This window comes from Myotis myotis, unplaced genomic scaffold (genome assembly GCF_014108235.1).
Source record: "Myotis myotis isolate mMyoMyo1 unplaced genomic scaffold, mMyoMyo1.p scaffold_m19_p_2, whole genome shotgun sequence".
Taxonomy (NCBI): domain Eukaryota; kingdom Metazoa; phylum Chordata; class Mammalia; order Chiroptera; family Vespertilionidae; genus Myotis; species Myotis myotis.
Window position 1 is genome coordinate 210273153 of NW_023416324.1, and position 22103 is coordinate 210295255.

The following is a 22103-nucleotide window of genomic DNA, read 5'->3' on the forward strand; positions in this document are numbered from 1 at the left end:
AAAGCTAGCCGGCCTGTGAGGACAGGGCCATTCAGAAGACCTTCATCAGGCCTGGCTCTTCTCTGACCCTTGTGGGAATGACGATAGTGACCTTGACCTTGGTGGTGACCTTGACCTGCTCCGAGCACCGCCCTTCACGCTGTGAAGGGGCAGCGGGGAGTGCTATCCACGCATCCTCCTGAGGGACATGTGCGTCACGCAGACTTGGAAGATGCCTGTGTAGGAAGGTCTGAAAGCCTGCACTCCCGTGTGCGACTTCAAGGGCAGCCCGCTCCTCCCCTGTGTGACATTTCACAGTCAAGGACAAATCGTGGCATATGCCTTCAATTGCATGACTTACAAAACATCCTGTATTTGAAGGAAGCTCGGCCTGCTCCCCAGCAGGGTGGCCCTTCTCTGCTGGAACAGAAAACCAGGAACACGCAGTTCTATTGGGAAGTGAGCAGGAACAATCACCATTCTGATTGAGTTTTTTAAAAAAACATTTTATTTCAAAGGGTAGATAAGGGTTTTGCTAGGCAACAACCGAGAGAACAGTGGCCACGGAACAATCAGCCTGTCTTAATAAATAACAAATGCCTGTGAGCCAGGCTCCACAGCACAGCGCACACTCTAAATAAATAAACCGCCGTCCCAGGTGTCGGCCTGTGGGGAGCGAACACACTCTGCACTGGGACCAGCCACTGCCAGTGCCTCCCCCCTCAGCCCTCAGGCCCCTGCCCTGTCTTCCCAGACCCCACAGGGGCCCAGCAGTGTCAGGGCCCAGAGCTGGGATGACGGGAATCCCGGGGGCCCTGGGGCTGGCATTCCTGGTGCCCCTTCCTCGCTGCTCTGTCTCACAGTGGCTGTCAGGTGGGCACAGAGAGGAAGTGCCAGCAGTCCTGCTCCGTGGGTCTGACTCAGTTGCGAGGCTCCGTCACTGGGAAGGGGCTGCTTGCTGGCTGCCTCCTCCCTTGTGCTGCTGGAGCCGACTGTCTTCCAGGAGTGTCCTTAGAGCATTCTACGCCGAAATACCTGAGAGACAGGGCACCTGAGTGTCCCGCAGCCCGCAGCCCGTGCCAGGTGCCCTCAGGCTCCACATGGCCATGGCACCTCCTCACTGCGGTCCCCGAGAGCCAGGCCCGTCTGAAACAGCGCCGGGGAGTTCTCAAGGTGGCTTTTGTGTCTTCTCCAGGTGCATGTGCAAAAGGCAGGAGTAAGTCATTCTTTTCAACACAGGATCCTTTATTTGAACTTTTCCTTGAAAGACAGTTTATGGATGGGCCTGGCGTCTCTCTGCAGGACTGAGTGGTCAGTGTTCCTTAAACCTGAAAGGAAAGGGTGAAATAGCAGCTGGTCACACAGACATGGGATGGGGGTCGGAGGACAGATGCCCCTGGCCCTGCACAAGCCCCTTGGAGGGAGTGCCAGCTTCCCTCCCCTCTGCGGGGGGTTGGGGGGGATTCCTGCCCAGCCCTGCCCCACCCCACAGCCTTGGGGACCAAAGGGAGAGCGGAGACAGGAAGGGGGCAGGGGCCGGCTGAGCTCTGGCTGCCACCTGAGAACAAGAGCCCAGCTCCCTGAGAACAAAGGAGGCCGTCTCCCGTCCCCCCCGTCTTTCACTCAGATCTTGAGGGGAGGTGACCAGGATCGATCCACACCAGCCATTTATGGGCAAAGGAAAAGGAGAGCTAGTGAGATGTGGGATGAAGGGAAGCGAGGAGTTGTCTTTCTTCTGTGAGAGCAGCCAGGTGTGGGCGGCAGATAAGCCACAGTGACGTCTGAAGCAGCAGCGCTGTAATCACAGGGAGGAGGGGCGGGGGGACTTACGGAACTTGATCCCCTGCCGCTGACCCTGGGCAGCTCAGCTCCTTGTGTATGAGGCGGATCAGGAACTGCACCCAAACAAAGACAAGACCACGGTCACTGCCACGGAGACCCCGAGAGCCGAGACCCCGAGCGCTGCCCTGCCCCCACTGGAGCCGGCCTTCTTCCCAGCACATGCCAGCGTCTGCCCCGGACACTTCGTCAGAACATAAAGGCCCCGAGGCCTGCGCACAGGCAGCGGAAGCCCCAGCCACGGCTGCTGCTTACGAATCCCTGTGGAGGACGCGCTGCTGGAAATGAGGCTGCAGGAGAGAGTTCAGCCAGAGGGACTCCAGGTGCAAGTCATGTTTAAAATGAAGTGAGTCCAGTCATAAAATGTCCCAGTGGGAAAAGACAGAAAGACAAGGTGACCCACAACCACGTGACACAGGGGGACTGGAGAGCCGCGCAGGGGGCTCAGAGCCAGGCGAGCCTTCAGCACGCGCTCTGGCGGCTGAGGCGGTCGTCCTGGGCACAGCCTGGCGGTGGGACTTGGCGCTCGCTGCCCGCCCCGCAGCCCCCAGGCGCTGCTGATGCTGCCGGGTAAACCGAGGACAGCCCAGCCTTCGCCTTGGCGAGCTCTTCGCCTTCATGATCTTTCTCATGCTGAGAGGGCTCAGAACCAGCTCCCAAGTCCAGCCTGAGGACCAAGCACCGCCTGAATTTAACTGGTTTTCTTTGTGGGTCTCCAGTCTTCCCCCAAGTATGACGCCAGCCCCAGAAGAGCTCGCGGCCCACAGTGGGCAGTGCCCTGGGGCTCTGAACGGGTCCCTGAGGGCTGTCTGGTTCTGGGACGTGTGCCAGTGGGAGAAGACAGCGGGCGCTGGGGGAGGGTTTGGAGGGACGGCGTGAAACCCACGCAGCCACACAGGACCCAGGACCGAGCCTCAGCCAGAACCTCAGCCAGAACCCCGAGGGAGGAACGTTCGTCTCCTTGGAGGCTTCAGGTTCAAGTGGGAGCTTAGAAGTCCCTGGAATGTACAGACTAGAGAGAAGGGGCATTTTCTGACATCAATTCTACCAAGTTCCAAGGGGAGAAGTGTGGGCAGGAAGCAGCCTGTGATTATAACAAGCAGGTCACTGAGAGGAAGGGAAACAGAAGGAAAATACTTGCTGTTTGTGTCGGACAAGCCCTCAATAGTGGCGACAATTCTGAAGGACAGAGCTCCACCTCTGAAGCACGAGGAAAGTTCCGGCCTGTGCGCACCCCTCCCAGCAGGGAGGCCCCGCCAGCCTGGCTGTTGTATGCCCCGCAGAGGGGTGGCTGGTGGATGTGAGAGCCCGGTCGCCCGTCTGACCACACGCCATGGGCAGTCCCCCTGGCCTGCAGGTGACCGGGCCGGGAGCCTCAGGGGGGCCTGCACTTTGCCTCTCTGCATGGGCCTGCAGCACCTGCAGCAGACGGGCCGCTTCTGCTGCTGCCCTTTGTTTAAACCAGGGAGAGGAAGGGTCTCGGGCAGCGACATTTAGAGAAGTGAGGACACGCCCCAGGCCCAGCGTCCCTGAGAGCTGCCGGAGCCCTCGGGGAAGGTGTCACACGGAGACTCACGAAAGGCTGCTTGACAAGGAGCCACAGACTTACCAGTAAGGCACAGGCATCTGCAAACATCAGCATGTAGAACACGTTGTTCCATCCCGACGGGGAGATGAGCCCGGCCAGCAGAGGGCCCAGGGCCGCTCCTGAAATGAGGCAAGTGGGCACGCTCTGCGTGAGGATGGTCTGGGGCGGGACTGTCTGCAGTACCAGAGCGGGGCTCAGACCCTCACTAATAACTAAGCAAAAGCATGAAAACAGCAGCGTCGCTGCCTCACCTGTCAGAGTGGTGAGGGGTGAGAAGCTGAATTATATTCAGTCCTGCCCAGGGCACGATGGGAAAACCTTTTTCTAGACGCAAATCTAAAATATGTATTGTCGGAGCAACTAAGATGGCGGCATAGGTAAACACCGGGAAATTGTCGCCTCACACAACAATTGAAAATTACCGCAAAGGACTGAGCAAACATCATCCAGAACAACAGGAAGGCTGGCTGAGTGTAAAGTCCACAACTAGAAGGAAAGAAAAGCACGCTGAGAGCCAGAGGCGCTGTGGAGGTGAAGTGCAGAGGTACGGCGGCGCGCGCGCGCGCGCGAGGAAAGGGGGTAGCACCTGAGGACGCGGCTGACTTTTTGAGTCACAAGCTCCTGACTGCTCTGAACTCCGGTTCCGGGAAGTCTCTGGGGACCCAGGACTCATACGGGGAGAGGCTGGTCTGTCCGGCAGCGAGCGAACTTGAGGGCGGCTTTCCCTCAGAGGTGCTTGCAGCCGTTACCGGAACACTGAGACGTGCGACTCCGGGCGGAGAATCGGCCATGGCTGCTTTCTCCGCCCTCTGACTCCCTGAGACCCCGCCCCACCCAGGCTGCGGCAGAGGCTTTTGCATGTGAATGTACCTAACTGCAGCCGAACCAGGCAGACCTGGAACTTCCAAGAGAAGGCCCAAGGCCCCGCAGCGGCTTGCATTGCTTCACAGCTGAGCCTCTTCGTGGCTCCTGCTGTGTGGCCTCAGGCAGAGGCTGCATTAGCACCTCCTTAGATCCAGGAGCCACTGTACCCAGTGGTCAGAGGGGGTCCATCCAGACTGCAACTCCTCAGATCCATAAGGGATGCACTCAGGGAGCAGACTCAGTGAGCACCAAAGCCCCACTGAAGCAAGTCTTGCCCCAGAAGGGTGTCTTCAGCACAGAAGTTCTCCCACTTTAGACACAGCTGATTCTCACAGCCAATTGGCCTGGAGGTCAATTCCTCCCAGTGATTCTACAACAACCAAGGCACCAAGAGTGCACCAAGAGTGTCCACCCCAGGTAACTGGGGAGGCTGAGCTACTGGGCCCTACAGGACACCTGGCGCACAGGGCCACTCTATCAACACAGGGAAGCTGCCAAAATGCGGAGACAAAGAAACAGGTCACAAATGGCAGAAATGGAGGAAAGCAAACGATTGGAAATAGAGTTTAAGGCCACGGTTATAAGGTTTTTCAAGAATTTTATGGAAACCGCCGATAAATTTAATGAATCCCTCAATAAGTATAGGGAGACCATGGAGGACATGAAAAAGGACCAACTAGAAATTAAGCATACACTGACTGAAATAAAGAATAATTTACAGAGATCCAGCAGCAGAAAAGAGGATCCCAAGAATCAAGTCAAAGATTTGAAATACAAAGAAACAAAAAATACCCAACCGAAAAAGAAAAAAGAAAAGAGATTCCAAAAATATGAAGATAGTGTAAGGAACCTCTGGGACAACTTCAAGCGTACCAACATCAGAATTATAGGGGTACCAGAAGGAGAGAGAGGGCAAGATATTGAAAACCTTTTTGAAGAAATAATGACAGAAAACTTCCCCTACCTGGTGAAAGAAATGGACTTACAAGTCCAGGAAGCACAGAGAACCCCAAACAAAAGGAATCCAAGGAGGACCACACCAAGACACATCATAATTAAAATGCCAAGAGCAAAAGATAAAGAGAGAATCTTAAAAGCAGCAAGAGAAAGACAGTCAGTTACCTACAAGGGAGTACCCATATGACTGTCAGCTGATTTCTCAACAGAAACCATGCAGGCCAGAAGAGACTGGCAAGAAATATTCAAAGTGATGAATAGCAAGAACCTGCAACCAAGATTACTTTATCCAGCAAAGCTATCATTCAGAATAGAAGGTCAGATAAAGAGCTTCACGGATAAGAAAAAGCTAAAGGAGTTCATCACCACCAAACCAGCATTATATGAAATGCTGAAAGGTATTCTTTAAGAAGAGGAAGAAGAAAAAGGAACTCTTACCATTTGCCACAGCATGGATGGAACTTGAGAGCAGATAAATACCACAGGATCTCACTCATTTGTGGAATATAATGAACAACATAAGCTGATGAACAAGGACTGATCCAGAGACGGAGAGGCATTGATTGGACTGTCGGGACTTGGAGGGAAGGTAGGGGAGGGTGGGGGTAAGGGGGAAAGATCAACCAAAGGACTTATATGCAAGCATATAGGCCCAATCAATGGACATGGACAACGGGGGGGTGAGGGCATGAGCAGGGGTGGGGGGGGGTGGGGGGTAGAGGGTAACGTGGGGACAAGGACACATATGTAATATCTTAATCAATAAAAAAATATATTAAAAAAAAGAAAATAAAATATGTATTGTCATTAAAATGTTCTTTTGATCCAATAATCCTATTGAAACATTTTATAATAAAGAAATCTGAGTCTAATGCTATAAAAATACCATTTGGAGAAATGTAAGGTGCGTAGATAATAAGACAGTATCAATGCTAGTTTCCTGATTCTGATCACTGTTCTGAGGTCACGTCAGGGAGTTCCCTATTTCGGGGAATACATACTGACTACATAGCTGCTGGTGAAGGGGCAGCATGAATGCAGTTTACTCTTAAGAGGTTCAGAAAAAATATGCTTATGTGTCCATAAGTGTACATGTGTGTGGGTAGGTGCATGTTATAAGCGTGTGGGGTGAGAGAATGGGGGAGATGATAAGGCAGATATTGTGTGAATTCTTTGTACTTGTCTGCAACTTTTCTTAAGTCTAAAATTATGACCACAATTTTTAAAAAAATTATAAAAACAAAAGAAAACAAATATTCCTCAAGATGTGCAAGAATGTCTGCGGGTGGGTTTGGCCATTATTCTCCTGCAGGGGACGGAATGATTGTGAGACGTGTGTGGATGGCGAACTGTCTGACGGGGGAGAGGCATGAACTCTGAGGTTTGGTCTCAGAGATGGAGGTCCCCACTTTACTCCTTTACGTACCGATACTCCCGCAAGTGCTTGCAAAGGGCACTTACTACTTTTGTAACCTGAGATGTGACTGTGGTTTTCTGTGTCTCAGAAGGACTTCCAGGTAAACACGTAGGTTGTTCTCTAACCTCCCAAACACCACAAAATGAACCACAATTGAATTTAAAACTCATAAACCCACGAAGAGAAGGGAGGTGAGAGGGCGTCGGTCCTTGGAGGATGGGTTTTAAAGGACATGACAGCTGACGTGGCAGGCGCTACTTCCATGTTCTAGAGCAGTGGTTCTCAGCCTTCCTAATGCCGCGACCCTTTAATACAGCTCCTCATGTTGTGGTGACCCCCAATTTCATTGTTACAAATTGAACATAATTAAAGCATAGTGATTCATCACAAAAACAATATGTAATTATATATGTGTTTTCCGATGGTCTTAGGCGACCCCTGTGAAAGGGTCGTTTGACCCCCCATAGGGGTCGCGACCCACAGGTTGAGAACCGCTGTGCTAGAGGAAGATGCCAGGGAACCCTGTTCAGGGCCAGGCCCAACCAGGCCCAGGAGGCAAGGGTGGGCGGGCGGACCAGAGGGTGGGAGGGGGGCGGTGGGGGAGGAAAGGGGAGTTGGCTGTGGTCTTGTCTACAGCGCTGTTCCCTATGTCCCTCCGCCCCCCATCCCAGGTTTCTCCTCCACAAATACTCCAGTGAACACCCCCCTCCCCCAACACCCCACTCCTGCAGGCGAGCACAGCTTAACCTTTGGAGAATCTGCACCAGAGGCTCTGGGCTCCGGGACACCAAGGCCAGTGTAGGGCACGGATGAGTCAGCAGCCAAGCACAGGGGAATGCGGGGGGCGGCGGGGGGGTGGTGGTGGGGTGCGGGGGGCGGCACCATCCTCACCAAGCCGCCGCCTGCCCTCCCGCACACAGCAGAATGCTGGTAGCCAATGCCCCCTCCTCCCCCTGGGCACTGGGGCATCTCCTCCGGATTCCAGGCGGACCCAGGACCCTGAGCACCAGCAGCGACACGCCTCCCCTGCAGCAGGGTTTCGAACAGGTGCTCAGCGGCTCGTCCTGGAGAACGAGCATGAAGGGCCGGGCCAGGATCGGCGGTACCTGAGGAACCTCAGCGAAAGCAAATAAGCAGGAAAGGCCGCGACTGGGGAGAAGAAACTCCAGGAGTGTAATCCCCTCAGAGCTAACGGGCAACTAGGCTGGACCATCCGAAACTTCCACTTCTGGGTCTGAAAACCGGGTCGGTGTCGGCGATTTCACATGACTGGGTCTAACAGCAGCCAGGAGATAAGAGGAGGCCGCACCGAAGGGCAGGCGAACCTAACGAATGTTAACACTATGCGAGCCAGAGGGAAAAGGTCACTGGCGGTCGGACTGTCAAGACGCCTCTGAGAAAGAAGAAAAACACGGTACAGGTGGGAAGGAAAGAAAGGAAGAAAAGGAAATGGAAGATCAATCCAGAAAGTTCAACATCTGCAGAGTAAGTTTTCCAGAAAAAACCCCACAGAAAATAGCAGAAAAAAATGTAACAAAAACAAACAGAGCCCCCTGTGCCAGCGATGAGGGCCCCCGGTGCCCAGGGCACAGCGGGCGAAGAGAGGCCTCAGAGATACAGATGTGAGCCCACGGGGAAACCACGGCCAGACACGAAGGCCGGGGCGAAGCACCACCGTGGACTCCTCCGTGGGACACGGGACGCTTCCACCTCAAACTCCGTGTCGATAAACTCTCCACGTGACAGCAGAACTCAGACACCGTGGCCTGGCTGGCGGGCATTTCCCCTCGAGCCTTTCTCTGCTTCTGCCACGTTGGGCAGCACTTCCGGAGAGAAATAATGAGGGAGACACCGCAGTGGACAAGCGTGTGCCGTTTCCATGGCGACCGCACCCTCGGGGCGGTGCACTGGAGCGGCAGAGCCTGGAGGTCCGGGTCCCTGCCAGGCCTCTGCGTGTGGGCTGCGGTCAGTGGAGGGGTCACACGTGGTTCGGGTGCCCTCTTTCGTCCTCTGTGAGGTCGAGGGGTTCCGAGCTGCACCTGGGTTTCTCCCACACAGCTCAGCGCGGCCCCTTTACAGACGCAGCGACTCCCTCTGAGGCAGGTACCTCTGCTTCCCTCTTGTTTTGAGAACATCAAGAAAGATGTGTTTTTCTCCTCATTCATTCTTCCCTCTTTTTGAGCCCCGTCCTTGCTTTCTGGCAGCAACCAGTGCTGCCAGCAGCTGTGATGGCCTCTAACAGCGGCTCACAGTGGGAGTCGTCTGACTCACACCAAGGCCTCCGGGACAGGAGGCGGAGCGCAGGCTGCACAGTCCCAGTCCACCATAGCCCGGCTTCCCATGAGCGTGACTCCCAGCTGTGGAAGTTTCTCGTGGGCCACGTGAGCCGGCAGAGCGGGCCTGCTCCACGCGGGGAGTCTAGCTGCCCGCAGACACCAGTGGGCAGAGCACCCACCTCCCTTTCCTGGACATGTCTGTAGGCCCAAGAGATGCCCCAAAGGGGATGGTCTCACTTTAAAACAAACATCAGAGAGGTGGGCACTAGCCTCATCCAGCAAATGAAGGCACCAACGATGAGGACAAACACGGGGCTGCTATGACCCTGGGGAGCACAGAAGCTTGAGCCCGAACTCCTAGACAACGGGCGGCCAAGGGCCCACACAGGTGGCTCCGGGGCCTCCGCAGGGAGCGGTCACAGTGCACATGAAAGCTCCAGAAGGGCAAGGACACGGCCTGCTGCTGCCAGCCTTCGGACTGGCTGGTAAGAACAGGCTGGTGGTTTCCGGTGCCCACCTGCCCCTCTCTGAGGATGAGTTTCGTACTTGACCACCTTTCTGTCCTTCAGAACATGCTACTGAACGATCTCCCAGAACCTCAGCAAGGCTGCTCACACTGGAATCCGGCACGCTTTGGGACCTGTTATTTTTCCTGCCATTTCCATTTCCATAGATTCTGTCCTGGAGATAACAGTGACACATCACTGGGCCAGTGGGCCGCGGCCAGGCGGGAGTTTGCCAACAGGCGGCTTTATGAAACCCTGGGTGCTTTCACACTGACAAAGAGTTCCAACCGGCCTCATGCCCATGTCGCCTCCGGAACCATCCGGCCAAAGAGGACAGACTGTACCCACCCCCTGGTCCCCTGGGCTTGCACGCGCTTCTGCTCTGCTCGGATTTTAAGAAGGCCGGCTGATCCCAACATCACCAAGGCAATTGGAATCGTGGCATCTGTTAATTAGGACGTGACCGTGCGGTTCCCCTGTGACAATTAAATTTAGGGCTAAAGATACCCACGTACCTACGGACCCGGTTCCGTCGATGATGGCGGTCACGGTGGCGAGGGCGTGGGAGCTTCCTTTCAGACTCTTGTGAGTCCCCTGAAGAGAGGGAAGTCGGTGTGGAGCCCGCCCCAGGGGCCCCAGGGGGAGGGCCGGCCTGCCGCAGGGCAGCCCACACAAGAGCTCAGAGCAGTTCTGAGCGTGGGCAGCTGCCCTAGAGCCCGTCTTGGAAAGACTGACAAGGTTTCGAGTGGCTGTAAGTCCTGCCCCCACTTCCCCTGTGTTCATTCCTTATGCTACGTCTGTTATAATTCACCACCCAGTACGTCGTTCACTAAAATCTATACGTTATCTGGATAGCATTGGTTTTTTATCGGACGTTTAATCTCTTTCTGTCCCAGGTTCCCGTCCAGGAGCCCACATGACATTGTGTTGGCTGTGACGGGTTCCCAGGCTCCCTTGTTCCTGGTGACCCCGACAGCTGTGAGGAGTAGGAGGCCCCTCTGTTGGGATCTGTCGGATGTTTTCCTCATGATTAGATGGGGAGTGGGTTTGGGGGAGAAAAACTAGAGGATAAGTGCCGTTTTTGGCCCTTCATATCAAGGGCACACGTGTCGACATGCTTATCACTGTTGTCATTGACCTTGACCCCTGGCAGAGGTCGGGTCTGTCAGGTATCCCTGAGTCACATTACCTTCCTGTCCCACCTGCCCCCTGTGGAAGGAGGTGGCAGACAACCCACAGCCGAGGAGCGGGAGGCTCGCTTCCTCTTGGAGGGCAGAGTTCGGCACATGTATCTTCTCCCCATTTATCTACACAGGGAACTACTTTTAAAGGTTTTTATTTTAGTGCTTTGCTCCCTTCAGGTGCCGGCACATGATACCGTGTGACATGTCTGTCCTCCACGTTGTAGGTGGGAATGGCCTGCCTCCTCGGGTTGGACTGGGGTCTCCGGGATCAGGAGTCACCTGTCGCCTGGGCAGCAGGCCCTTCTCCAGGAAGACGGGCAGTGGTCCCTGGGGGTCCCAAGGCCGAGGGTGGTTCCTGCCACCGTGGCATTGACATCTACCGTCCTGCACAGGAACTGCCTCTTTACCACAGTGGCTTCCTGTCTGGAACATGTCCTCCCAGGGCTGGGACCCCGTCTGGCTCATCTGCAGGCCCCACACCAGTGGAGGGTTGGGGACAGGGTGGGCACCCAGGGTGGGCCGAACCCGGGAGGAGCGGGCCTCACTGCCACGGCCCCAGGGCAGGCTCTGGGTGTACAGCCCCACAGCCTGTGAGGCCAGCACAGAGGGGTGAACCAAACCACTGGCCTCACCTCAGCCCCCTCGTCTATAGAATGGGGGCTACAATCTCCCCTCATTTGCTCAGAAAACTCTTAAATGGATAGATACTGGTCATTTAAAAAAAGTGCTTCTAGCCTGGCACAGTGGCTCGGGGGTTGAGTGTCGACCTATGAACCAGGAGGTCACAGTTCGATTCCCAGTCAGGGCACATGCCCAGGTTGTGCGGGCTCAATCCCTGGGGGGGGGGGGGGGGGGTTGAGGGGGGTGGGCGTGCAGGAGGCAGCTAATCAATGATTCTCTCTCATCATTGATGTTTCTCTCTCTCTTTCCTTCTCCTTTCCTCTCTGACATCAGTGAAAGAAAAATTTTTTCAAAGTTCTTTTCTAAACACAGCGCAGTGCTGATGGAGACCACTGTTGCCAGGGATGGAAGCGGGGCCACCTGGGCCAGCACTGCCCTCCTGCCCCCCGGCTCCGCGCTGAGACGCGCCCACTCACCAGGTCTGCGGAGACGGCGGTGGTGATCAGCGCGTACGGCCCGCTGACCAGGGCCCCGCAGAGCAGCAGCATGGCTGTGGGAACCAGAAACCACAGGGGATTTAGGGAGCAGAACTGGACCCCGGGAGAGTCTCAGCAAACCCTAGGTGGGCAGCCTGGCATCAGAAAGGGGTCCTGCCCCAGTGGGATGCTGGGAAGGTGGCCCAAATCCAGGGCGGGGGGCTGCCAGGGCCATCGTCATAAACACCTCCTTCAGAGTTGCCCTGAGAGCACCAGTCCAGCCACTTTCCCAAGAGTCAGGCTGTGCTCGGACCCAGAACTCCGTTCTCCCACCTCAATGGACAGCAGCTGCTGACACACCGAGGGGGCGAGAACCCGGGGCACCGAGTACACACATGACCACACGGCCCCGGGATAGCAAATGCCCCTGTGGTCTGTTGGCCACCACCAGCCACAGCCTTATCTGCAGGCAGGCCTTCCCTGCACCCACATGCTGGTCCCCGAGGTACCACGGTGCCCATTTCTGAAACGCAGTTACTTCCTAAACCGCCCTCTAGTTCACATTCCTCCGTGCAGACGCGTTTGGACCAGGTAGCAGCAACCTCCGTGATATCCCCCCATTAGCAACCTGCCTCCCCGTAACTTTCCATGGGATCACACAGTCTTCATCCCTGCCCATCCCACTGCTGGCTTGTTAGGATGGAAACAGTATTTCTAGGTGTCAGAGCCATGAGTTGGCAGTGGGAGTTAAAAACAGTCCTTCAGGGTTACGCAACTGCCCCCAGAGTGGCAGTGACAGGAGCCTGCTGGGAGGAAGGCTGGGACCTGAATTGCCTCGCTCCTGCCGGGGGTGCAGGTGACATCTGGCCTCTGTGAGTGGCTCCTGGCCACTGGGCACCTAAGGCCCGTCACTGCCAGAGGCAGGTGGCCTGCCCCCTCCCACACTGGCTCTCTACCTGCACATGGGCAGGCCTGGTGCCTGGGAGCAGGAGTCCTGTGGGCCTCTCCCAACATCCCACCCAAAGAGGGTCATGGGGACTATTTCAGCCTCGCCAAGTGCTCGTTACACCAGCTAAATGCTCCTTTGTTAATTTTTCTTTTCATTTCATTTCACCAAGCTGTGGGGTCAAAAGACGTGTGTGAAGGAAAAGCAGGGCCTGTGGACTCACCGATGGTGGCTTCCAGGCCCATTTTGCTGATGGTGGAGAAGATGTAGAGCTGTGAACGGGCGGAAACAGGGTAACAGTGAGTTACGACAAATGGCCGAGAGAGTGCCCTGAAGTCTGTGCTTCCGAGAAGCCAGGCAGGTGGCTCTCAGGAGCCAGACAGGGGCAGCCCTAACAGAACAGAGGCCCTGCTCCCTGGCCGGGCGGGCTGAAGGCAGGCGTCTGTGGAGGCCCGGCACACTGGCCTTGTCCCCAACACACGGGTCCCGATTGCGCTCGCTGAGCTGGGGGCCCTGAGCTGGGGGACCCTGCGGTGCTTCCTTCTCTGAGCTCCTGGCCAGAAGGACTGGGTTGGGACAGTTCTCCTGGAGTCTAACCACTGACCCCACAGCTGCACTGGGGAAACGGGGGCCCGAGGCCTGGGGGCCACACGCAGTCAGTTCCTTAGTGAAGGTTCTTGAGTGTCTGTACTGGGCGGTGCCCACCACTGAAGATGGCAGAAAACTAGGCCTGGGTCTGGGGACAGTCACAGCCCAGCCGAGTGGCAGACCAGATAATGACGATGCAAGCTGGGAATAATAATGTTACATGTAACATGTTGTAAAGACAGTCACGATACAGTGTTCCTTTAGCCCTCACACTGACAATGTGAGGTGCTGCTGCGGTCTCCTCACTTTGCAGAAAAGGAACCCAGCTGCAGAGCTGAAAGTCCCCTGCCAAGGTCGGCTCCACTGAATACCAAAAACACTGGGACCCGCTGTGAACATGATGGGCGGGGTCAGCGCTGACGGGAGGTGGGGATGGCGCGGGGATCCTGAAGGGTCAGTGGGAGTCTGGGGGGAGGAAGCGGGGAGGCTGGGGCTCTGCAGGCCCTCGGGGTTTGCAGGGAGGTCTGTGCCATGGAGGGAGGAGCCTGGGCCGGGCGGGAGAGCCGGCTGGTGGAGGGCAGAGGGAGGCAGCTCACCGTGGGGGCCGCGAGCAGCAGCATCAGCCCGCAGGTGGAGGCCCTCTTCCCCAGCCGATCCGAGATGACGCCTGCCAGGATCCCACCTGCCAGGCAGAGGGGGGTGCTGAGGGCTGCCTCCCTGGGCAAGGCCCCATGGAGAGGAAGCAGGATATACATATAGTCACAGCGGCGAGAAGGCAGTGACATCCTCTCCCAAGTCCCCGTTCATGTCCCCGTTAGCAGGAAGCCGCCTCAGTGATGCCTGACCTCGAACAGGCCGATGTGCTTGTGGTCAGACACGAGTGCCCCAGAGGCACCTCCCAGTGAGACAACGAGGGAGCCAAGGGGTTGGTTTAGGCCCTGAAAGTCCCCCTCCTCCCCCGTCAGGTTACTAATACCACCCGCTTGCCGCCTGCTGGGCACCCGTCTCTGATAGAGCTCAGGTGCAGAGGCAGAGCCAGGACGCGGGAGGGGATGCGCCCACGCAGGTGGTACCCAGGGGGCACATCGTCCTCTCAGGGGTAAGCCAGCTCTAAGAGGTCCCGGGCCCTGAGTGCTCATGTGCCACTGTTTGTACGCACGAAGCCGGGGGTGATGGACTCACCGAAGATCCCGCCCACGTCAAACAAGGTGGACAGCTCGCCCGCCTCCTTGGCGTCCAGGTGATCTGTTAGACCGAAGGGCGTCGCTGTGAGGAAGGTCCTCACACCACACCCTTGTTTCCTAAGCATGATGCACACCGAGGAGCAGCCAGCTAACTCCGATGGAGGAAAGCAAGCAGCCCAGCATTGGTGGACACACAGAAAGGTGAGAACTAAACACCAGCCCCCCAGTGAGCACTGGTCCTGCTGAGTCTCACTGGCTCCCACTTTGGTTCAGTGTCGCCAGGGTTCCACGCAGCACAGGACAGAAGTGGGGCCGCTAGACAGGGAAGGATCCCTGAGCTCCTTACTGCCTTCCCTGTCCCCCACAAACCCGCCCCTGCTAACATGCCTGTCCCCTCACTGTCCCCTCAGCCTCCCTCCTGTGACAGTCAGCCCTCCTGCTCGGGCTCAGGCCATGTCCACTTATCCTCATGACCCTGGGAACATGCAGTCTGCACCCTGCAAACCCACATTCCACATTTCTCCTCCCTGTCCATTCAGCAGAGCCGGCATCTCCCCACCTCTCAGGGGGACACCCAGAAGTTCTGGGTCCTACTTGACCATCCTTCCCTGACCATCCCACCCCGACCATCCTGTCCTGACCATCCCACCCTGACCATCCCCATCCCCTTTCAGCCGAGGCTGCAGCCCCTGGATGCGGGACCTTTTCTCTTAGGAACGTCTGGACCCCTCTTGCCTTTCCTGTCATGGTCACACACGGGCGTGCACACTGCTACTGAGCTGGTATGTTCTGTCACCACCTACAGCAGTGAGGGCGAACCTTTTGAGCTCGGCATGTCAGCATTTTGAAAAACCCTAACTTAACTCCGGTGCTGTGTCACATATAGAAATTTTTTGATATTTGTAACCATAGTAAAACAAAGACGTATATTTTTGATATTTATTTTATATATTTAAATGCCATTTAGCAAAGAAAAATCAACCAAAAAGATGAGTTCGCGTATCACCTCTGACATGCACGTCATAGGTTCGCCATCACTGCCCTGCAGCGTCAGCCCTGCTGGACTTGAGAAATAAGACAAACTGCCTGCTCTTCCCTCAAATGGAGCTCGTCCCCAGGAAGCAATTTCCAGGTCAGACCATCAAACACTCATTATCTCAGCTCCCCAGGGCCTCCCTCCTGCTCGCCACCTGCTGTGGCCCAGCGTCTGATGGAACTCGATTTAAACGCAGGCTGCCCTGGAACAGGGAGACCCCGTGGAACCAGCAGCCACGGCTGGGACGGACATGTCAGCCCTTTAACCCCATCGAGGTTAAGACCATGGCACAGAACGTGCCCAGCCCAGCTGCCTTTTTGTCTATACGTGTCCACTACTCATGTTGCTGGGTTCAGAAATGTGTCTCTCACATCCTCACGCATCATGAGCCTCTGCTTTCCAAGTCCAAGGGACCAGCAGCTGAAGGGAGTTCGGATCCCAGCCTCCGCCAGAGCCTAACGCCTGTGCTTCCAGCCGCAGGCACTCACCGACACTTGTGATGTAGAGAGGGAGCCAGAAGAGGAACGTGTAGCTGACCAGCTTTGCAAAGAGCAGACACAGGGAGAACTCGACCACACCCTGAAAGAGAGCGAGCCGCTTATCCCAAAGGTGCACTCACTGTGTTCACTTCAATATGCTACCGCGCCCCAAGTTCCCCGACGCCCACAGACCACAGCTCTGGTCTGGGCTGACACCTCCGGTGGCGGGGAGAGGGGCAGTGTGGCTGCACAGGATGCCTGGGATGCGGGTCCTGGACAACTCCCGCAGGCTCCTACAGCTCACGGCTGCCCTTTAAGAAGAAACCCGTCTTTACATCAGCTCAGTCAGTGACAATACGCACTGTGACCCTCACACCACTTCGCTCTGAGCACTTAGCTACTGAAGTTCAGGATGAAGCGGAGAGTCACCTGGTTACTGAGTATTTCATGGCTATTTCTTTCTCCCCTGAAACCAAAACTCAAAACCACCGCACGTTATACAGTGACGAGGAACACAGAACATGTGCCCATTCTCTAAGGGATGGGGGCTGCTGCACCCTGCCTGCCCCCAAACTGTGGGTGCTGGGGAACCCTGGAAGAGCAGTGCAGATCTTCATGAGGAAACGAGGGCTGGAGTTTGATGGCTACCCGACAATGCCTGTCTGTGGTCCCTGGAGCTCTCCTTTTAGAAAGAGCGGGTGCCTGTGAGCCAGTTCCAGGTACCGCCTGGGAAATGTTAGTGAGAACAGGGTCACACGTCCCAACGCTGCATGCCCAGGCCCCACCACAGCGAGGCAAGCACACGCCATCTATGCAGTGACCAGAGGACTCCTCTACGTCCTGAGCTCCTCCAGGAGCTCCGTGTTCAGGAGCTGATGTTTGCACAGGGGGTACCCCAGCGGGAGGGTGTGTGTGATTCACTGCATCCTCACCATGTAGCTGGCATTGTGCTCAGAGCTCTAATTAAGTGACCTCCTTCAACCCTTGAACAGCAGTAAGCATGGCACCAGGCATTGAGCCGATTGACGGATGAGGGAGTGGGGGCTCCGAGTGGCTGACACTTGCTGGACACCCAGCTCCTCGGAGGCAGGGCCGGGGTGAGCCTGGCCGGGGCTCTCAGCCTGCTCTCTGCACAACCCCACTTGCATTTCTTAACTAGTGTATACCCCACTTTCAGTAAAAGTATTCGAGGCAGCTACACAATAAGGTACAACAGAAAGGTTACTGGTGTTAACAAGACAATTTTAAAAATAACTTTCTATTTAAAACAGTGTTTCCTGCAGGCCAGCCCAGAGCTCTCTCTCTTTCAATGGCGGGCGGCCAGGCTGGGCTGCAGCGCCCTTGACTGAAAGCAGGTCCGGGCTCCGGGCCCATCTGTTCCACAGCGGGTCCCCCAAGTCCCTTTATGGCTGTGACTGCGTGATTCTACGCTCTGGGTGCGCCCTTCCCCCTCCAGCCCCACACACGCACTAAGGGGCCTCTGGGGCTGCGTCCCTCTGCCCCGCTCACGGAGGGCGAGCATCAGTGAATTGGTCTTGGCCGTGTGAGAGCTATGCCGACTCCATTGAGTACGAGTGCCCACGGGCTGCAGCTCAGGAGTTTCCAGAGCGGTCCCCACGGCCTGGCCGTCGTGGCCCACGGGGCAGGGTTGCTCTCCCTTTTCCTGCTGCTTCTGCTCCTGTGGTGCCCTCACCGCCTCTCTGGTCACCGTGTCAGAAGAAAACGGCTTCTCCATGTCCTCTGACAGTCCCCTGTTCTCTGCTGAGGAGCCCATGCATTTAACACCAGAAAACTCTGAAGCAACAAGAGATCTCACCACTGCACACCGCCCCCAGCCCCCCCCCCTTTTTTTTAGAATATTTTTATTGATTTCAGAGAGGAAGGGAGAGGGAGAGAGAGAAACATCAATGATGAGAGAGAATCATGGACTGGCTGCCTCCTGCACGCCCCCTACTGGGGACTGAACCTGCAAACCAGGCACATGCCCTTGACTGGAATCGAATCAGGGACCCTTCAGTCCCCAGGCTGGTGCTCTGCCCACTGAGCCAAACCAGCCAGGGCCCCCAGCCCTGTCTTGACCACCTTCTCCCCGAATCTCCTTCACATCTGGCCACATACAGGGCCCACCAGCAGGCAGTGCGCATGCCTGTCTGCCCAGAGCCTGGACCAGCCACCTCCCTGCACACAGCTCGCCTCATCTTTAAACAAAGAACAAACCCAGGTTCTGTGGCCCATCAGCTTTCCGTCTGCACCCTCGCCCTCCTTCCTGGTAGAGCACGGCTCAATGAGACCAGGTCCGGGCTCCTAAAGCACTTTCATGGGTGAGGAAGTCGAGTGGGCGCACCCCGCAGAGGAGAACGCAGGGCTGGTGCCTCCCCGGGGCCACCTCAGGTCCTCAGGGGCCAGCAGGCGGCTGGGAGGGAGGCGTGAACACAGGGCGTGGAGGCCCAGCAGGGCCAGGGACTCAGGTTTTTCAAGGGATGAGGAGAGGCCTGTTTGTCTATGAAATTTCTGAATTTCTAAATGGAGACAACTCATTTCAAAACTTTTTAAAACATAGTGTGAGGCAGACAGACACTGCGGCCCTGCTCAGGGCTGGGCTGCCTGTGAACTGGCCCCGCTGAGGTTCTGACCTGTGCACTGTTGATCACAGTTGCCTTTTCTAAGGCCAGTTTCATCCACCACATGCACAGACGCCCCCCTTTGGAAGTCTCCCCAGGCTGGTACTCACGGGGATTTTCAAGGCCCCGGTGAAGCTGATGGCGGCCATGCTGCCCCCGCCCTCGGCTGGGAGGGTGATCACGTGGTTCTGATGGACAGCATACTTCCCATCCGACAGCAGCAAGCACTGCGTCTCTGGGTCCTGGTGGGGCCCATTGGAAAGAGAAAGAAGAGGTTGTCAATGCCTCTGGCAAAGGGAGGCCAGGGTTCCTGATGGCTAAGGGCTTCCTGAGAGTCTCAGGGCATCTTGGAGAACATTCTCACCGCAGTCATCGCTTAGAATCATTAGCTTGCCTGTGTTTTTAGAAAGCATTAACTAAACATGCAAAACCCTTTGACCCAGCCATTCTAGGAATCTGTTTGTGAAAAATAATCTGGACGATGAAAAACTACAATAAATGAATGTCAACCACCATTGAGGAAAACTGGTTAAGTCCATCCATAGTAATAATATATCTTGCAGTTATAAAAAAAGTTTTAGATTTTAATGACATGGAAATATGCTCAAAAATACTCAAAATTATATTTTATCATGATCTCAAGGAATATATACATATATTATGAATATTTATATATGCTTAAATATCTCTATATATAAAAGGCTAATATGCAAAGTGTCCCCTCAGGAGTTCGACCGGGAGACTAGGAGTTCGATTGCTTGCTATGATGTGCACTGACCACCATGGGGTGGCGTGGAACGAAGGAAGGCCCTGGCCAGCAGCCAGCAGCCAGGGAAGGGAGGGGCAGGTGCCAGCCATGGCCACAATGTGGGCTCAGCCCAGCATCTCGCATGGGCAGCAGGACGCCATCCCGAGGGCCGGGAAGTGGCTTCCTGGCAGACATGGCACAGGGGACTGACCTTTGGGTAAACATGGTCATGTTTACCACACATGTGATGCTTCAGCATGACGATGACAAGCCCCCAATGTGAAAACACACTGTCTTCTTACGGCCAATTCCATACAAATACATGAACATGAAGAGCTGCCACTTGAGTTTGGAAGTAAACTTTTCTCTCATGAATTATGCTAGCTGTCCAGGTCAAGAGACTAAGTCACAGTTCTCAACCCTGGCTGAGCCCTGAGTCTCCTGGGGCTCTGCGCCAGTCTGGGCGCAGGCTGCTCCCGGGCAATTACAGGGGTCCTAGGAGCAGGCCCCAGCAGGCCCAAGGTGCTGCCCCGGCTGAGAACTGCAGAACTCCACGGAGTTTACAAACACAAAGTAGGCAGTGCTGTCTGAAAGGCAGTCATGATGGGGGCTGAGTAACACTCCACTCAGGTCCTGTGGGTCTGAGCTGGGTCACTCCGGGAAAGAGGGCGCCAGGTTTTCCTGCTGAACCTGGGGGACACCCTGCCTGCCCACCAGAGCCACCTACAGTGTGTGAGCTCTTCCTGCAACACAGGGCGAGGACCAAAGCCTGGTGAGTGCTCAGAGGCCCCTCTGAAAGGGCCAACAACCGCCTGATGGCGTCTGCACTGAGGTTGCCTGTGGTGCAGCCTCTAACTAGGTAACTGTCTGTTTGGTGACAGCTAGTAAACAGACTTTCATAGAAGGACCAGGAAAGGGAAGAGTGACATTTAATCAGAAGACGTGGCCAGCTTTACTGGCGAGTAGCTGCATCAGAACACGGGGCCTGAGGTGTTGCATCAAGGGCAAAGGCATGTCTTCAATCAGTCGGAGAGGGCTCGGCAGGCGTGACCCAGAGGTTGAGCATCGCTCTATGAACCAGGAGGTCATAGTTTGAAAAAAAATCCAAGAGGAATCGAGCCATTTGGACATCGATTAAGACCTGATGGGGTGGACCAAATATCTGTGTTCCTCCCAAATTCATGTGTTGAACCCCAATCTCTAATGTGATGGTATTTGGAGGTGGGCCTTTGGTCAGGAGGGGAGCCCCCTTGAGGGGATTAGTGCCCTTATGAGAAGAGATACCGGAGAGCTTGCTCCTCTCCCTGCTCTCCGTCTTCCTGGCATTTAGCTGGTGCTGTCCCCCCGCCCCCCTACAATGGGAGTCCCACAGGAACAAGACGTGTCACCGATGCTCGCGGCACAGCCTGACCTGGAGCAGTGCCCGCTGCACGGAATGCTGCAAATACTTGCAGAACGAATGAATGACTGTCAAATTTGATTTTAAAAATGTAAAGTAAGCTTAGCCTGCTACCCAAAGAAGCCTAACAAGGACAAATTTGAGATTTACTGATGAAACGCGAGATCCAGTTTTGTGAGGACCCTGGATGTCTGGGACGGGTCCCTGAGGCAGCGACTCTGACCGCCTGCTCAGCGGCTCGGGGATGACTCACCAGCAGCTTCTTCTCGTCGGGTAGGGCTTGCTTCTGCAGCCGAAACCTGTGCACGCCATTTTCATAGCTTTTCGGATGCTGGGAGGAAAAGAATTAGTTAGAGCGAGGACTGAATCCACAGCCAGAAATTACACCTCACTTCACTGTAGCAGGGATACAAGGAGCAGAGAGCGAGTCCTTACCGCCACCAGGGTGGACGAGCAGGCGATGTCCTTCGGATCTGAAAAACCAAACATGCAGTCACGTGTGAACCCGGGGCCAGGCGTGTCCTCCAACACAAAAACTAAACCAAAACAAGACCCATCTGATACTTCTACTCAAATTAGCAGCAATTTCAGAAAAAAAATGCCCGAGGCAGCATGCCTGGTGGGGTGAGGGCGCAGGGCGGCCACCCCACAGAGAACCCACACCCCCTGCCCGCCCTCCGCCCCCAACAAATGCGAGCGGCAGGAGCATGAAGCCTGCTGTGCGATACGGAGAACAGGTCACATGTGACCCCAGACACACCGAGCGCACGCACACCGCAGTGACAGCCACGCGAAGCGTGTTGGAAGGAGGACTTCCGGGAGGAAATGTAAGGACAGGAAAAGCATTTCAGAACAGAAGGTTACAGGGGACATGGGTGAGGAGTTGCTGAACGTATAGAATGAATTGGAAATGAAAATTACTGGGGACCAAACATCCATCTTGAAATAGAATAAAGTGCCTTTTATCTAAATGCCAGGAGGAAGGACACGGGAAAGAGTAACAAAGCTGGAAGCTCGGCTTTCCATCCTGTGCCTGGAAATGACTCTGGTGCATTTGGGCACCAGCGGCCAGCACAGCTGTGGGGCGCGGGGGAAGCACGCTCACTGCTCCAGAGTCCGGAGGCTGCCCTTAAACAGCTTGCTCCCTCCCCACGCCGAGGCTGGTCTTTGAATCACTTGGTGAAACAGTTTAACTGCCTCGAAGCAAACTGAGCTAATGGGCTTTAAAGTTCCCACAGCTGAGCTCCTCCCCATGTGACACAGAGGGTGACCCGGGCCTCCCGAGCACTTTCTGAGGGACTGGAGGCTCCTCCACGCTCACCCCACGCACGTTGGCAGGGACGGCACTGCTGGTCCCACCTGACATGTGTGGTCGCCACTAAAGTGATGTCAGCA

At 55.7% G+C, this 22103-nt stretch overlaps 1 protein-coding gene across 1 annotated transcript in view; it reads right to left on the bottom strand.

The window, feature by feature from the left end:
* Nucleotides 1-474: 474 nt before the first annotated feature.
* Nucleotides 475-22103, bottom strand: part of SLC37A1 (solute carrier family 37 member 1) — a 44755-nt gene continuing 23126 nt past the window's right edge. Inside the window, exons 9-20 of the mRNA XM_036351437.1 lie at nucleotides 21144-21181; nucleotides 20962-21039; nucleotides 18672-18803; nucleotides 15950-16040; nucleotides 14424-14486; nucleotides 13838-13923; nucleotides 12877-12925; nucleotides 11708-11781; nucleotides 9942-10020; nucleotides 3428-3525; nucleotides 1810-1874; nucleotides 475-1307 (exon numbers count right to left, since the gene is read on the bottom strand). Of these exons, the coding sequence (XP_036207330.1) occupies nucleotides 1292-1307; nucleotides 1810-1874; nucleotides 3428-3525; nucleotides 9942-10020; nucleotides 11708-11781; nucleotides 12877-12925; nucleotides 13838-13923; nucleotides 14424-14486; nucleotides 15950-16040; nucleotides 18672-18803; nucleotides 20962-21039; nucleotides 21144-21181 (869 nt within the window). The 3' untranslated portion in view covers nucleotides 475-1291. The remainder of the gene's footprint in view (nucleotides 1308-1809; nucleotides 1875-3427; nucleotides 3526-9941; nucleotides 10021-11707; nucleotides 11782-12876; nucleotides 12926-13837; nucleotides 13924-14423; nucleotides 14487-15949; nucleotides 16041-18671; nucleotides 18804-20961; nucleotides 21040-21143; nucleotides 21182-22103) is intronic.